Source organism: Salvelinus alpinus, chromosome 33 (assembly GCF_045679555.1).
Source record: "Salvelinus alpinus chromosome 33, SLU_Salpinus.1, whole genome shotgun sequence".
NCBI lineage: Eukaryota > Metazoa > Chordata > Actinopteri > Salmoniformes > Salmonidae > Salvelinus > Salvelinus alpinus.
In genome coordinates, this window is record NC_092118.1 from 4581909 (window position 1) to 4599328 (window position 17420).

Here is a 17420-nt window from a genome sequence, read left to right on the forward strand (position 1 = left end):
CTCTCCAGTCAATAACGATGAGTAACTAATTAAAGCAAGCTAAAAATAACAATAATGCATTTATATAACAGGCACTCACTCCTGTGAGATTGTTACCTCTCTTCCCATATCTAATCATGGAATTTATCCAAACACAACACTACCGCTCCCCAAATCCAAACTGCAATACAGTCTCTGCTTAACTGGTTGTGGACGTTGTAGAATTCAAGTGGAATAAAAGAGGGATGTGTATGTTAGTCACCTCCAAAAGATACACCTGCCATGTCCTGGGAATTTATTTATATAATGAGAGGAGGGAGTCTTAATACTGTAGGATGGCCACAATCACGTCAATCATTCTAGCCACAGAGCATAGCATTATGCCAGAGATAGAGATCTTCAGTTATCTCTGGGTACATACAGTGCATTCGGAAAGTATTCAATCCCTTTCCTTTTCCCACATTTTGTTACGTTACAGCCTAAAAAATGATTCAATTGTTTTTTTCCCCCTCATCAATCTACACACAATGCCCCATAATGACAAAGCAAAAACAGGTTTTTAGAATGTTTAAAAACAATGTAACTGTATTGCCTAATGTGAAAACTGTGTAATCTACTGCAATGTACAGTACTGTAGCATAATACTTTCAGCACATCTCAGGGTTATTTGAAACACGTATCTTACATTGTTTGCTATTGGATTAACTGGTAGTTAAAACGACTAAATTGAAACGATATCATTGTGTTGTGTTTTGGTGAATAAACCAATGTTCTCATTACGTTTCACAATAAACATATTTGAATCAATGGTTGTGTGGTGAGAGATGTTTACTATTCAAATTAACGCACAATGACATGCTTTCAATGAAAGACTGGCTGTGTTACAAGTGTGACCAGTTTAGAGTTTTGTACTAAGTGTTATGAAAATGTACCACATATTGAAAATAGTACCAAAGCCATGATCCCTTATTGATGTCATCTGTTAAATCCACTTCCATCAGTGTAGATGAAGGGGGAGGAGACAGGTTAAAGGAGGACTTTTACGCCTTGAGCCAATTGAGACATGGATTGTGAATGTGTGCCGTTCAGAGGGTGACTGGGCAAGACAAAACATTGAAGTGCCTTTGAATGGGGTATGGTAGTAGGTGCCAGGTGCACCGGTTTGAGTGTGTCTGAAGAACTGCAACGCTGCTGGGTTTTTCACGCTCAACAGTTTCCCGTGTGTATCAACAATGGTCCACCACCCAAAGGACATCTGGGGCGGCAGCGTAGCCTAGTGGTTAGAGCGTTGGACTAGCAACCGAAAGGTTGCAAGATGAAATCCCCGAGCTGACAAGGTACAAATCTGTCGTTCTGCCCCTGAACAAGGCAGTTAACCCACTGTTCCTAGGCCATCATTGAAAATAAGAATTTGTTCTTAACTGACTTGCCTAGTTAAATAAAGGTAAAATAAATCAACATCTAGCCAACTTGACACAACTGTGGCAAGCATGGGCCAGCATCCCTTTGGGATGCTTTCGACACCTTGTAGAGTCCATGTCTGACAAATTGAGACTGTTCTGAGTGCAAAAGGGGTGCAACTCAATATTAGGAAGGTGTTCCTAATGTTTTGTACACTGCACTACATAATTTTGGTTCAGTAGTTATCAGTTTTGAGCAGTTTGATAAAGTATTGTTGACAAATGACAAGAAAATCATATCAAAACTAAAGTGAATATTGCATTTTGACAAAAGCAGATCCAAATTGAAATAGTGATTTGGTGCAGTGAACAAGTTACTTTGTGAATTTGTTTGTTGTACTCACTCAATTGAAAATGTGCTTAGAATTGTGAATTATGAGCCATTTTGATTATCTGTTTAGATTTTTAAAAATATACCACTTAAGCACCAAAGTGATTGGGGAAAAAACAGTAAATCACAACTCACATGATAATGTGGGCTCTTTAAAAAATATAATACTATTTTTCATGTCAATTTAGCATTTCTAAGACCATGAGGGTCCACATATACTGAGAGGTTTGGAAGACCTGGGTACTCCCTCGCTCCCTTAGGGGTCACTATAAATAGATGCCAGTTAATGGGTCCCAGTACCTGATCTGCTGGTTGGCCTCGCTGCGGACTCGGAGAACCTCTTTGCCCTTGAGCTCCAGCTCTCTGGTGAGGGTGCTGATGGTCTCATTGAGGGAGTGGATCTCGTGGTCCAGGTCTGTGATACGGTTGGTTCTGCAGGACACCTCCTGCTGCAGGTCTGATATACTACCCAGCAGGTCCTCCTCCTGGTTCCAAGTCAGACAAGATAATGAAGACAATCATAATTGTTGGGGTGACAATTCCAATCTAATTCAGTCAATTCAGGACTATAATTTAAATTCCAATTCAAGAATGAAAACAATCCCACATTTTCAGGTACTTTTTTAGGATCCCAACTCTAGGGATAGCTATCAAAGCGAATTAATCCTATTGGTACAGAGCTTAGTACGTCTGCTCTAAAAACATAGGGGGGCTGGTTTGATTCCATCAATAAATAGTTCCACAACTTTGCTACAGCCAATTCAATAGCAATTGCCAGTATACCTTTTACCAGCAGCTATTGAATAATCTGCATCATCACATCCACTATCCACTATGAGTGTGTGTAAATTTAGGGTTGCACCAAGAAGCAAACTTATTTCCCCTCTTTGTCTTCATTGATGTGAGTTTGTGACAGCCAGGTATTATTCAAAGCAATATGGTTACAACAATACTTCAACATTTCTGAAGCGGTTTACAGACTGTGTCCCAATGTAGAAATATTTGATTTGGGACCCTCTATCTAATTAGTTTAATTTGGAAGAGATGTTGTAGAAGCTGCTTGGAAGAGGCATGAGTAGATGTCAGCCCTAAGGCGCAGTCTAAATTTTTAAGTGGGTCATGTTAAAAGATGTAGCACCCTCAATTAACTGAAATGAGTTGTCCTTGTATTTCTGAGAAATAAAGAGAGAGCAAGGGAAGGAAGGAGAGAGAGACGGGGAAAGAGAGAGTGTGGTCCAACATAGGAAAATGATGCAACCGGAGTGCTCAGAAACATGTATAGAAATGTGTACACACATGGAACCTTCCAGATTCTTTGTTGTTCTTCACTTATGTATTATGATTCACCCTAAAGATTAAAGCACAGACTATGAGAAAATGGGTAATCTTGGACCTCTGGGCAGTTTGCTTATCTGTAGGACTTAGTATCATCCTGCCCTATTATGTTTGTGTTACTGCATACCCCAGTTTGCCAACGCAAAAAGCAACACCGAAAGCAGCATTTATTTTTCAAAACGCAGTCTCAGTCTGTATATGATATGCACACGATGTGATCGCAAGCTGTTGTATTTCAAATATAATTATAATATTTTTTGGGTTACATCACAGATGCTTGGCAAACAGTGAGCTTCAGCTCCCAAGGGATGAGTCCCAAATAACAATTTATTTTAAAAATAAGCACAAACAAACCCTAAAAGTCCTCCTCTGGTCCTTTCTAGCCACTGAAAGAAAGTCAGGGGCCATGTGAATCAAGCATCTCAAAGTAAGAGTACTAATCTAGGATCAGGCAAAACTTATCCTAGATCAGAACTCCTACTATGAGACGTGTAATACACACACCCCCAGATATAATTTCACCCCCCCCCCCCAAATTGTTATGGTTATGATTAAGAGTGTGGTTAGGGGCAACTTCTACCTCAAGCAGCAAAAAGTGTCAACTCCGGACTGACCTGTTGCTGACTCTGCTCCAGAGCACCCTGTAGCTCCAGTTTGGCAGCAGTGTTATCCTTCAGGTGGATCTGGCGCAGATGCTCTATGGCTGTTGCATGGAGGTGGTTCAGCTCAGAGCGCAGGGAGGCTACAGGGGAGGAAGAGGAGGAGGGGAACATGAAAGTCCCGTGAGGCTCAATTGGTAGAGCATGGCGTTGAAAATACATACAGTGGGGAGAACAAGTATTTGATACACTGCCGACTTTGCAGGTTTTCCTACTTACAAAGCATGTAGAGGTCTGTATTTTTTTTAATCATAGGTACACTTCAACTGTCAGAGACGGAATCTAAAACAAAAATCCTGAAAATCACATTGTATGATTTTTAAGTAATTATTTGCATTTTATTGCATGACATAAGTATTTGATTACCTACCAACCAGTAAGAATTCCAGCTCTCACAGACCTGTTAGTTTTTCTTTAAGAAGCCCTCCTGTTCTCCACTCATTACCTGTATTAACTGCACCTGTTTGAACTCGTTACCTGTATAAAAGACACCTGTCCACACACTCAATCAAACAGACTCCAACCTCTCCACAATGGCCAAGACCAGAGAGCTGTGTAAGGACATAAGGGATAAAATTGGAGACCTGCACAAGGCTGGGATGGGCTACAGGACAATAGGCAACCAGCTTGGTGAGAAGGCAACAACTGTTGGCGCAATTATTAGAAAATGGAAGAAGTTCAAGATGACGGTCAATCACCCTCGGTCTGGGGCTCCATGCAAGATCTCACCTCGTGGGGCATCAATGATCATGAGGAAGGTGAGGGATCAGCCCAGAACTACACGGCAGGACCTGGTTAATGACCAGAAGAGAGCTGGGACCACAGTCTCAAAGAAAACCATTAGTAACACACTACGCCGTCATGGATTAAAATCCTGCAGCGCACACAAGGGCCCCCTGCTCAAGCCAGCGCATGTCCAGGCCCGTCTGAAGTTTGCCAATGACCATCTGGATGATCCAGAGGAGGAATGGGAGAAGGTCATGTGGTCTGATGAGACAAAAATAGAGCTTTTTGGTCTAAACTCCACTCGCCGTGTTTGGAGGAAGAAGAAGGGTGAGTACAACCCCAAGAACACCATCCCAAACGTGAAGCATGGAGGTGGAAACATCATTCTTTGGGGATGCTTTTCTGCAAAGGGGACAGGACGACTGCACCGTATTGAGGGGAGGATGGATGGGGCCATGTATCGCGAGATCTTGGCCAACAACCTCCTTCCCTCAGTAAGAGCATTGAAGATGGGTCGTGGCTGGGTCTTCCAGCATGACAACGACCCGAAACACACAGCCAGGGCAACTAAGGAGTGGCTCCGTAAGAAGCATCTCAAGGTCCTGGTGTGGCCTTGCCAGTCTCCAGACCTGAACCCAATAGAAAATCTTTGGAGGGAGCTGAAAGTCCATATTGCCCAGCGACAGCCCCGAAACCTGAAGGATCTGGAGAAGGTCTGTATGGAGGAGTGGGCCAAAATCCCTGCAGCAGTGTGTGCAAACCTGGTCAAGAACTACAGGAAACGTATGATCTCCGTAATTGCAAACAAAGGTTTCTGTACCAAATATTAAGTGTATTATGCTTTTCTGATGTATCAAATACTTATGTCATGCAATAAAATGCAAATTAATTACTTAAAAATCATACAATGTGATTTTCTGGATTTTTGTTTTAGATTCCGTCTCTCACAGTTGAAGTGTACCTATGATAAAAAAATTACAGACCTCTACATGCTTTGTAAGTAGGAAAACCTGCAAAATCGGCAGTGTATCAAATACTTGTTCTCCCCACTGTATTTTACTTTGAAACAATGTATTTTTTGGTCATCGTTTTGATGGCTAAATTTCAACCGTACATACAGTTGAAGTCTGAAGTCTACATACACCTTAGCCAAATACATTTAAACTCAGTTTTTCAGAATTCCTGACAATTAATCAGAGTAAAAATTCCATGTCTTAGGATCACCACTTTATTTTAAAAATGTGAAATGTCAGAATAATTGTAGAGAGAATCATTTATTTCATCACATTCCCAGTGGGACAGAAGTTTACATACACTCAATTAGTATTTGGTAGCATTGCCTTTAAATTGTTTAACTTCGGTCAAACATTTCAGGTAGCCTTCCACAAGCTTCCCACAATAATTTGAGTGAATTTTGGCCCATTCCTCCTGTCAGAGCTGGTGTAACTGAGTCAGGTTTGTAGGCCTCCTTGCTCTCACATGCTTTTTCAGTTCTGCCCACAAATGTTCTATAGGATTGAGGTCAGGGCTTTGTGATGGCCACTCCAATACCTTGACTTTGTTGTCCTTAAGCCATTTGAGAAGCATTTGATAACCTTCAATAGTGGCTGTACCAGATCATTTAAAACCTTTTTTTGTAAGAACATAGTACAGTCGTGGCCAAAAGTTTTGAGAATGACACCAATATTAATTTTCACAAATTATGATGGCAATTTGCATATACTCCAGAATGTTATGAAGAGTGATCAGATGAATTGCAATTAATTGCAAAGTCCCTCTTTGCCATGCAAATTAACTGAATCCCCCAAAAACATTTCCACTGCATTTCAGCCTTGCCACAAAAGGGCCAGCTGTCATGTCAGTGATTCTCTCGTTAACACAGGTGTGAGTGTTGACGAGGACAAGGCTGGAGATCACGATGTCATGCTGATTGAGTTTGAATAACAGACTGGAAGCTTCAAAAGGAGGGTGGTGCTTAGAATCATTGTTCTTCCTCTGTCAACCATGGTTACCGGCAAGGATACACATGCCGTCATCATTGCTTTGCACAAAAAGGGCTTCACAGGCAAGGATATTGCTGCCAGTAAGATTGCACCTAAATCAACCATTTATCGGATCATCAAGAACTTCAAGGAGAGCTGTTCAATTGTTGTGAAGAAGGCTTCAGGGTGCCCAAGAAAGTCCAACAAGCCCCAGGACCGTCTCCTAAAGTTGATTCAGCTGCGGGATCGGGGCAACACCAGTACAGAGCTTGCTCAGGAATGCCAGCAGGCAGGTGTGAGTGCATCTGCACGCACAGTGAGGCGAAGACTTTTGGAGGATGGCCTGGTGTCAAGAAGGGCAGCAAAGAAGCCACTTCTCTCCAGGGAAAACATCAGGGTCAGACTAAGTGGCTCGGGGAACAAAACATGGATATTTTGGGTCCATTGCCAGGAAACTCCCCAGACCTTAATCCCATTGAGAATTTGTGGCCAATCCTCAAGAGGCGGGTGAACAAACAAAACCTCACAAATTCTGACAAACTCCAAGCATTGATTATGCAAGAATGGGATGCCATCAGTCAGGATGTGGCCCAGAAGTTAATTGACAGCATGCCAGGGCAGATTGCAGAGGTCTTGAAAAAGAAGGGTCAACACTGAAAATATTGACTCTTTGCATCAACTTCATGTAACTGTCAATAAAAGCCTTTGACACGTAATTATACTTCAGTATTCCATAGTAACATCTGACAAAAATATCTAAAGGAAGGAGAAGGCTGTCCTTGTAAATAAGAATTTGTTCTTAACTGACTTGCCTAGTTATATAAAGGTTACACTAAGAGCATAACATTTCTACACCATAATTATAGTCTAACCAATACCCAAACGGAGATTCAGTCAAAATTACAATCTCATTGATTTATCAAGACCAGTCCCCATGCGGAGCTAACGGTGCTAAAATAGTTGTAGGCTATTGCTTCAAATCCTATTGCTTTTACCTTCAATATGCTCTTTAAATAAATAAGACCTACACCACTTAACAGCACATTACTCAACACTTTTGAGACTCATGTCTTCTACGGTACACCCACAGTATATCGAAAAATATGACGTGACTCTCCGCCAATAACTACATATAGAGGATTGGAGGATATTTCTGTAATTCAGTGATATTTATTCCCATAGTAATTCATTATGGATCCATAACTAAATAAACATAGGCATGTTGAAAGACTATTTTTATCAATATTTTATTAACGAAAGCATAAAGATGCCATTATTAGTTACATTGTTTAAGTTGAAACGTGCAGACTGGCACTACGAACAGCGGGAACAATCCCCGCAAAGTGTTGCTCTGTGCTACTCAGTGTGGCGGTGTTGCGCCACTCAGGCGCTGTACAACATGACAGGTCGGGAGTGGGCTACACTACTACAGTAAGAGCAAAATAATCCTAACAAGATAAAATAATAAAAACCTTAGTGTAACAACAGTTTTAGTAAGTAATACTGAAGTCGTGCAAAATTATCAGTTTCTATTTAGGTTTATGTCGCCCATTCATTGTCAGAGAAACAGTGGGACCCAATAGCATAGTCAGTGCTCTAACTCCCCCTTGCGCTGGTCTGGAGCAATGAAGTGGTGACGCAGGGTACCGTACTAAACCACAAATTACCTCTAAGTCCCGCAGCATAAATCACAAAACTTTTAGTGGAGCAACCACTGTATGTTTGGGCCAAATCGATGCTGGTCCAGACATCTGTGGACGTTGAAATCAAGGCTGGTCTGGACCAAATCTGAACCAAACATAGACCTATAATTGGTTCAGATTTGGTCCGGACACGATTATATATAACTTTATTTATTAAAGGAATTATTTGAGAAGAAATATCCTAAATCAAAGTCATTACTAGCTGCATTCCTAGTGTTTTTATTTGTCCAACATAAATTGTGCAAATAAAATCACTTGTGAGCCAAATTGAGCCCCCTGATTATTGATAGGTAGTACACCCCTACATTGATAATAAACTGTTAGACATTTACAATGGATAAGAGCGTCTGCTAAATGACTTAAATGTAAATGTAAATGTAAATCTCTCACTCGTCATTCATTATCATTTTGAATATTATGCATTGGTTCATTAAAAAGAGCTTTGGAGAGTGTGTGTGGAGGGAGTGTGTGTGTGTTCTTTCAAAGGTGGCTTTTGTGATCGAATAGTCCAGCGCGGTGGCTTAGGGTTGTCTTGCGGTTTAAGCTGTTGCCTCTGGATCACATATACCACTGCCGCATGGGTTCTACCTCTACCTCCATCCTATCCAATAAAAAAAAAATATGTGGAGAGTGGTACTGCCCCACATCTTTAAAAAAATTGTCTAGTGTGTGAGGCTCTTACCCAGCATGGCCTTGCCTTCGTCCTCCAATTCAAAGCGCAACGTCTGCAGCTCCTGTTCTGACTGCTGTCTGAGGATGTCCAGTGTGCGTCTGTGGACATCTTTCAGCGACAGCACCTCCTCCCTCTGCTCCTGCTTCAAACGCTCCTCCAAAGCCTAGACCCCTCCCCACCACCACACACACACACACACACATTGTGTTTAATCATTCAACAAATCATTGTACAAATGGTAGCAACACATACAGTACATCACCTAAAATGACATAATATATTTTCAAACATATGTAAATGCATATACGCGCACACACAGCAAGAATGTTTTTCTAGAATGTGCGTAATATCTAACAAGCAGAGCGAGGGGAGGAAAAACATACGAAAAGCTTATGCGCGTTCTGGCTGAGTGTCAGCAAACTCATCCGCCGGCAAGTTTTGAGAACAGACACACAAGTCAGCTGCTGCGCTGCTGATCTTCAGCTTCATCTGCAGGGAGATGATTATGTATTGCCATCCTCTATTTAGGCATTTTAAAACACTTCTGTTATTCCGATTATGAGTATTATCTATCCGACTAATAACTGTCAATTTACGGATACGATTATGAATATGGCCAGATGGGCACACCCCTAATAGGCACACATACACACTAGGGAGGAGTGTGGTGGAATTATTGTAATCAAAAGGAGAGACTTTTAGATTTCTTCAAAACAAATCAAACTTTATTATTTAATTACTGCAGTAATGGAGCTGGTTGGTAATCACCCCTGGAGGTGATCACTGAGAACTCAACGAGCTGTTTTGAGCCACAGCATTTTATAGCAAAGTCCATCCTCCTTCAGTCTACATGACAAACAACAGATGTATGAAACGGGTCACAATGTTAGGATTTGTATGAAAGATACTTCTAATTCACAGCAGACAGTATCTCATTGTGTAGAGACCAGGGTCTGGCCCTGGAGTCATCTCTCCTTTAACATTAACTCATGCTCTGGAATGCGGTATCACCCAAAGACATCGTCAATCTTCCAGAGGCCCATCCTCAGTAGAAGACACACAGATGAGCGTTCTAACAACCCCTTATTCTGTTGCATAAAACAACAATTTGATGCAATGACAGCATTATAACATCATCTTGTAATTTCTGTTCTGACAGGAGACATGTTCTATGATATGCTTCTCAAAATATTGTGATATCCAATATAATCCTTTTTGCGCCATTAATGACTAGATCATTCCAGACTGTGCCATTTTATGTGCTTGTTTATAATATTATAGTCGTATTCTCATTAAATAATCTTAGCATGGCAAAACAATAAGCCTTAGTTCATTAATTTAGGCTTAATTTTCAACATATTTTTTTACGTCCGTCGTTGGAAGGAGACTTTTATTTATTTATCTTTTATCTTTATTTTCAAATGACACCAAAAACAACAAAACACGAAACGAACGTAAAGCTCTGTAGCGCTAAACAGCAACTATACAAAGACAAGCTCCCACAAACAAGGGTGGAAAACAGGCTGCCTAAGTATGATTCCCAATCAGAGACAACGATAGACAGCTGCCTCTGATTGGGAACCATAGCCGGCCAACAAAGAAATAGAAAACTAGAATGCCCACCCAAATCACACTCTGACCTAACCAAATAGAGAAATAAAAAGGCTCTCTAAGGTCAGGGCGTGACAATATTGAGTTCTCAGCCTAACTGAGAGAACTGCACAGTCTCTCAAGTTATAGTCTTGCACATCACAATGTTAAGTATCGTCACGCACTTGAAGATATATCATTGATGTCAAATATCACAATAAGATGTGACAAAGGCTGTCATTACAGATGGATGAGCTGACGGACAGAGCAGCCCACTACCATGAGGTAAACAACTGTCCACCATTTTAGTGTCTCAAATTATACTGAACAAAAATATAAACGCAACATGCAACAATTTCAAAGATTTATTGAGTTACAGTTCATATCAAAAGAAGGATATTAAATATTTCTACCTTTTTTGTGTACCTATTCAGGATACAACACCATGAAGAGAATGATATTCATATCCATAATTATTGAGAATTGCCAGGGACCTCACAATAAGACATATTATCACAAAACATCAAATTGTATTGGTCACATACACATGGTTAACAGATGTTAAAGCTAGTGTAGCGAAATGCTTGTGCTTCTAGTTCTTACAGTGCAGTAATATCTAACAAGTAATCTAACAAATTCACGACGACTACCTTGTACACACAAATGTAAAGGGATGAATAAGAATATGTACATATAAATATATGGATGAGCGATGGCCGTGCGGCATAGGCAAGATGCAGTAGGTGGTATAGAATACAGTAAATACATATGAGATGAGTAATGTAGGATCTGTAGACCTTATTAATGTGTCGTTATTTAAAGTGACTAGTGATACCTTTATTAAATTAATGTATTACATTTACTAAAGTGGCAAGAGATTTGAGTCTGTATATTGGCAGCAGCCTCTCTATGTTAGTCATGGCTGTTTAACAGTCTGATGGCTTTGAGATAGAAGCTGTTTTTCAGTCTCTCGGTCCCAGCTTTGGTGCACCTGTACTGACCTCGCCTTCTGGGTGAGAGCGGGGTGAACAGGCAATGGCTCGGGTGGTTGTTGTCCTTGATGATATTTTTGTCCTTCCTGTAACATCGGGTGCTGTGTCCTGGAGGGTTGGTAGTTTGCCCCCGGTGATGCATTGTGTTCCCTCTGCTATTTCCTGAAGTCCATGTCATCTCCTTTGTTTTGTTGATGTTGAGTGAGAGGTTATTTCCTGACACCACACTCCAAGGGCCCTCACCTCCTCCCTGTAGGCTGTCTCATTGTTGATGGTAATCAAGCCTACCACTGTGGTGTCGTCTGCAAACTTGATGATTGAGTTGGAGGCGTGCATGGCCACGCAGTCATATAAGGAAATCAGTCAATTTAAATAAATTCATTAGGCCCTAATCTATGGATTTCACATGACTGGGAATACAGATATGCATCTGTTGGTCACAGAAACAGTACCTTTAAAAATAAGGTAGGGGTGTGGATCAGAAACCAGTCGGTACCTGATGTGACAACCATTTGCCTCTTGCAGCGCGACACATCAGGCTGTTGATTGTGGCCTGTGGAATGTTGTCCCATTCCTCTTAAATGACTGCGTGAAGTTTCTGGATATTGGGCATGAACTGGAATACATTGTTGTACACGTTCTTCCAGAGCATCCCAAATGTGCTCAATAGGCGACTTCTGGTGAGTATGCAGGCCATGGAAGAAATGGGATATTTTCCGTTTTCAGTAATTGTGTACAGATCCTTGCGACATGGGGGTGTGCATTATCATCCTGAAACATGAGGTGATGACGGTGGATGAATGGTATGACAATAAGCATCAGGATAAATTCTAATTGCCATTGATAAAATGTAATTGTGTTCATTGTCTGTAGCTTATGCCTGCCCATACCATAACCCCACCGCAACCATGGGGCACTATTTTCACAACGTTGACATCAGCAAACTGCTCGCCCACACGAGCCCATACTGTCTGCCATCTGCCCTGTACAGTTGAAACCGTGATTCATCCGTGAAGAGCACACTTCTTCAGCGTGCCAGTGGCCATCGAAGGGGAGCATTTTCAGACTGAAGTCGGTTACGACGCCAAACTGCAGTCAGGTCAAGACCCTGTTGAGGATAACGAGCATGCAGATGAGCTTCCCTCAGACAGTTTCTGACAGTTTGTGTAGAAATTCTTAGGTTTAGCAAACCCACAGTTTTATCAGCTGTCCGGTTGGCCGTGGTCTGCTGTTGTGCGGCCGATTGGACGTATTGCCAAATTCTCTAAAATGACATTGGAAGCGGCTTATGGTAGAGAAACTAACATTACATTCTATGGCAACAGCTCTGGTGGACATAACTACACACAGCATGCCAACTGCACGCTCCCTCAAAACTTGAGACCTCTGTGGCATTGTGTTGTGTGACAAAACTGCACATTTTAGAGTGGCCTATTATTGTCCATAGCACACGGTGCATCTATGCAATGATCACGCTGTTTAATCAGCTTGTTGATATGCCACACCTGTCATTGTGGATGGATTATCTTGGCAAAGAAGAAATGCTCACCAACAGGGATATAAACAAATTAGTGCACCAAAATAAGCTTTTTGTGCTTATGGAAAATTTGTTCGGTTTATATTTTTGTTCAGTGAAATATGTGCTGTTTTTTTTGACCAAGCACTGCACTGTGACTATGAAGAACAACCTTTTTTTCTTCTCCAGATACATTTTAATATAAAAGCAGCTGCCTGTTGATTTTTAAAACATTTTTTGTTAACCCTTATGGAACAGTAACTTAAGAGGTATAGCTTTCAAGGCCCCAGCATGGGTGCGAGGCAAATATAGAGCCTGTTAGCCTCTGTATGCCGCTTTTTCTACATCAAAGGTTTTCTCCTGGGTTCAATCAAATTTACTGGAGGTTAGTCCTGATAACACTGCCAACAGGTGCTGGTCGATACGGTATATTGCACTGTATTCACAAACGAAATGGATTGATATGTTAGGTAAGAGGCCAGTAGAGTTATTAAGGTCCCAATTCAATCAAAGTTAGTAACTGTATTACCGACAAAAACAATATCCTTACTGCGCAAACACAGAATATTATCTGAATTATTACGGAGACTAACTTCCTTTTGTTTCACACTACAATATAAATACTGCTTTGATGCATACTTGAAATCTAATTACTATACCTGCAACTCCATGATTTTTCTTTAGAGCCTGAAGTCTTTCTTGAAGAAGCCCACATTCTTGTAACGGGCAACAATTCAGCAGTGGTTTTCAATTGGGATTATTTGCCATTACATCAGCAAATCTGGTAGCAGCAGCACTGCAGTTTTTCCAACTCACTGATCTGTGGTTTGGTTTGGTGACTGAGGCTTAAGGTCAGAGGACACATCCAGATGGTGACATGGACACAAGGGTGGGAATGGGAATGAATCCAACTGGACACGGACTAATGGAGAGAGGAAGGGGGCTGAGTGGAAGAAAGGAAAGGGAGCAGGGGTATAGATAAATTAGGAGAAGAGAGGGGCAGAAAAAGAGAGAGAAGGAGCCAGCTGGAGGAAATGGAGAGGTATAAGAAAGAGAAGAGAAATACACTCAGTGTTTCGGTTTATTAGGTACACCCATCTAGTACCGGGTTGGACCCGCCCTTTACCTCCAGAACAGCCTGAATTCTCAGGGGCAAGGTTTCTACAAGATGTGGCGTTCAAACGTTGCTCAAATGGTATCAAGGGACCTAACATTCCCCACACCATTATACGACCGCCACCAGCCTGTACAGTTGACACCAGGCAGGATGAGCCAGTGGACTCCTGATGCTTACGCCAAATGCTGACTCTTTCATCAAGCATGACGTAACAGGTACACCACCTGGCAATGTTTTTCCAGTCCTCAATTGTCCAATGTTGGTGACCACGTGGCCACTGGACTTCTCTCATCAATGAGCTGTTTTCGCCCACAGGACTGCCACTGACTGGATGTTTCTCTGTACACCCTAGACACTGTCATGCATGAAAAGCCCAGGAAGCCGGCCGTTTCTGAGATACTGAAACCGGCGCGCCTGGCACTGACGATCATACCAAGCTCAAAGTCCCTTAGGTCACTCGTTTTGCCTATTCCAACGTTCAATCGAACAGTAACTGAATGCCTCGATGCCTGTCTGTCTGTTTTATATAGCGGTCCCATGACTCACTGTCTGTAGGACCAAAGCATTTTCATGAACGGGGTGGTGTACCTAATAAACTGGCTAAAAGTGCATTTACTGTAGGTACTAGAGAGGCAGATAAAAAGGGAGGGGAGAAAGTGAGGGAGGGAGATAAAGAGGGAGAGTGAGACACAGTGACCATTTCAGATGAGTGACAGTGACAATGTATATCTCCTGTGTAGCTCAGTTGGTAGAGCATGGCACTTGCAACGCAAGGGTTGTGGGTTTGATTCCCATGGGGGACCAGTACAACAACAACAAAAAAAGTCTAAAAATGAACGCACTCACTACTCTCTGGAGCGTCTGCTAAATGACTAAAATGTAAAACATTTAAGTATCTGATAGGATATGGAGACACAGAGTAGGGGATGGTTAACAGTACATGCTGTCTTATGCCACAAAAACTATTGGAGAAACAATGGTCAATGAGTGAGGTGTATGGAGCATGTGTATGGGTACAAAGTAGTTACAATGCCTTCAGAAAGTATACACACCCCTTGACAAAAACATTGACCAATTAATTAAACATGAAAATCTGAAATGTATTTTGTCAATAAGTATTCAACCCATTTGTTATAAAATAAAATTTGATTGTCATCAATTTTGAATTCAGGCTGTAACACAATTTTTGGGGGAATAAGTCAAGGGGTATGAATACCTTCTGATTGCACAATATATATGAGGGGTGTGTGTGTGTATTATTCTCTCACCCTGAGCTGGTGCTGGCGGGCGTCTTCCAGTGTGCCATGGGCGCAGCGTTGAGCCTCCTGCAGCCGGTGCTCCCTGCGCTGGTGCTCCAGCTGCAGCTCCTGGAGTTGATGGCTCAGGTGCTCTCTCTCCTGGCTGAACTGGGCCTGCAGCTGCTGCAGCGCGCCCTGGGACTGGGAGAGCTGCAGCTCCAGACTCTGCTTCAGCAGCGAGATCTGGAGAGAAAGGGATGAGAGGGAGGGGTGTGTTATATGCTATGTGTTCCTAAGGGCACGCTATTCCCTGTATTGCATTACTGGTCAGAAGGTGCACTATATAGGAAATAGGGTGACATTTAGGACACAACCATGATCAATGTGCACTTCGTCTTCATTTTCCCCTGCAGTGTATTAATAAAAAAAAATATATATATATATATATATATATATACAATTATTATTATATTTGTATATAGCGCTTTTCATTACAAAGTCATCTTAACACTCTACCTACAGGGGAATAAAATATACAGTTCAAATCAAAAATTCCCTGTTTAAGGTTTGTTAAGACCACCACTTTATTTTAAGAATGTAATAGTAGAGAGAATTATTTATTTCAGCTTTTATTTCTTTCATCACATTCCCAGTGGGTCAGAAGTTTACATACACTCAATTAGTATTTGGTAGCATTGCCTTTAAATTGTTTAACTTGGATCAAACGTTTCGGGGTAGCCTTCCACAAGCTTCCCACAATAAGTTGGGTGAATTTTGACCCATTCTTCCTGACAGAGCTGGTGTAACTGAGTCAGGTTTGTAGGCCTTGCTCGCACACGCTTTTTCAGTTCTGCCCACACATTTTCTATAGGATTGAGGCCAGGGCTTTGTGATGGTCACTCCAATACCTTGACTTTGTTGCTCTTAAGCCATTTTGCCACAACTTTGGAAGTATGCTTGGGGTCATTGTCCATTTGGAAGACCCACTTGTGAGGGTCCTAGAGCAAAACGCACCTTTGAGAATCTCCCCTTTCCAAAGTGGGGTCCCATTAGTTTGTAACCGAAATGGTTTGGGTGCTACCAAACAGAAGTTGGCACATTGACAGTACTTCAGACAAGTCTTTCTGACACTTGTGGGGGTTGTGTGATTCTCCCCTTTCCAAAAAGTGGTCACGGATTTTAATGGGTATTTTTTTGTTATTTCCTAGTTGCTAAAACTCTAATAGTTTGCCTATTTTCAGTTTTATTTGAATTACAACTTTCCCAGGCCTTTATATCCTATAACACAGACAATAATATGTTTTGTGATAACTGCACTGTGATTTTAATTAAGTGAAGAAAAAATATATATTCACATTGTCTTTCGGATATGGATATTTCTTAACATTAAGAATCCCAAATTAGTTTAAACGTTTTAACATTTAAACGTTCACACCCCTACTCTATATAATAATGTACGTTTTCTTGAATTTGTTCTGGATTTGAGGACTGTGAAATGTGTCAGTGCTGTGTGTAAGTTGACTATGCAAACAATTTGGAATGAAGTGATGCATTCAGTCTCTCCTATACTTTTAGCCAAAAGAGAGACCGTCATGCATACTTTAGCCCTCTGAAGAGCAAGACTGTTCTGGGCCAGCTGAAGTGTTTTTATGTCCTTCTTTGCAGCACCAGACCATATGACTGGGCAATAATCAAGATAAGATAAAACGGGCATGTCTCAGGCTGGACACATTGCCATTCAGGTCTCCACCCAGTGTGGTTAACACCTCATGTTCCTTTTATCCTACAGTCGGTAGAGAGAGCAACTTGAGTGTTCCGAGATAAAACACTTTAGCTCTTCCGACTGGCATGGAAGTGCCTAGAATATTATGTAGTGTACGGATAATTAGGAGTCTGAAACTAGGGTATTCGGTGCAGTGTGAGTGTGACGTGTTCAACAGGCTGTAGTGTTGTTACAATCCCAGTATTGTGATGATATGATACTACATTTTCCATGGCAAAAAAAGAAAACAAGACAGACTAAACTCTATGGTCATTTACAAACCTGATTCAAGTAAAATGGTGAGCTATAGCTTGAAAAATTAACAAATGTGACAACATAAATCCACATGTTAACATT

General features: G+C 41.4%; 1 protein-coding gene across 2 annotated transcripts in view; it reads right to left on the reverse strand.

Moving 5' to 3' along the window:
* fam184aa (family with sequence similarity 184 member Aa) overlaps positions 1-17420 on the reverse strand; it is a 67626-nt gene that overhangs the window by 15207 nt on the left and 34999 nt on the right. For both annotated transcript variants that reach the window (XM_071381818.1, XM_071381817.1), the window contains exons 10-13: positions 15332-15544; positions 8858-9011; positions 3720-3847; positions 2071-2255 (exon numbers count right to left, since the gene is read on the reverse strand). In XM_071381818.1, the coding sequence (XP_071237919.1) occupies positions 2071-2255; positions 3720-3847; positions 8858-9011; positions 15332-15544 (680 nt within the window). The remainder of the gene's footprint in view (positions 1-2070; positions 2256-3719; positions 3848-8857; positions 9012-15331; positions 15545-17420) is intronic.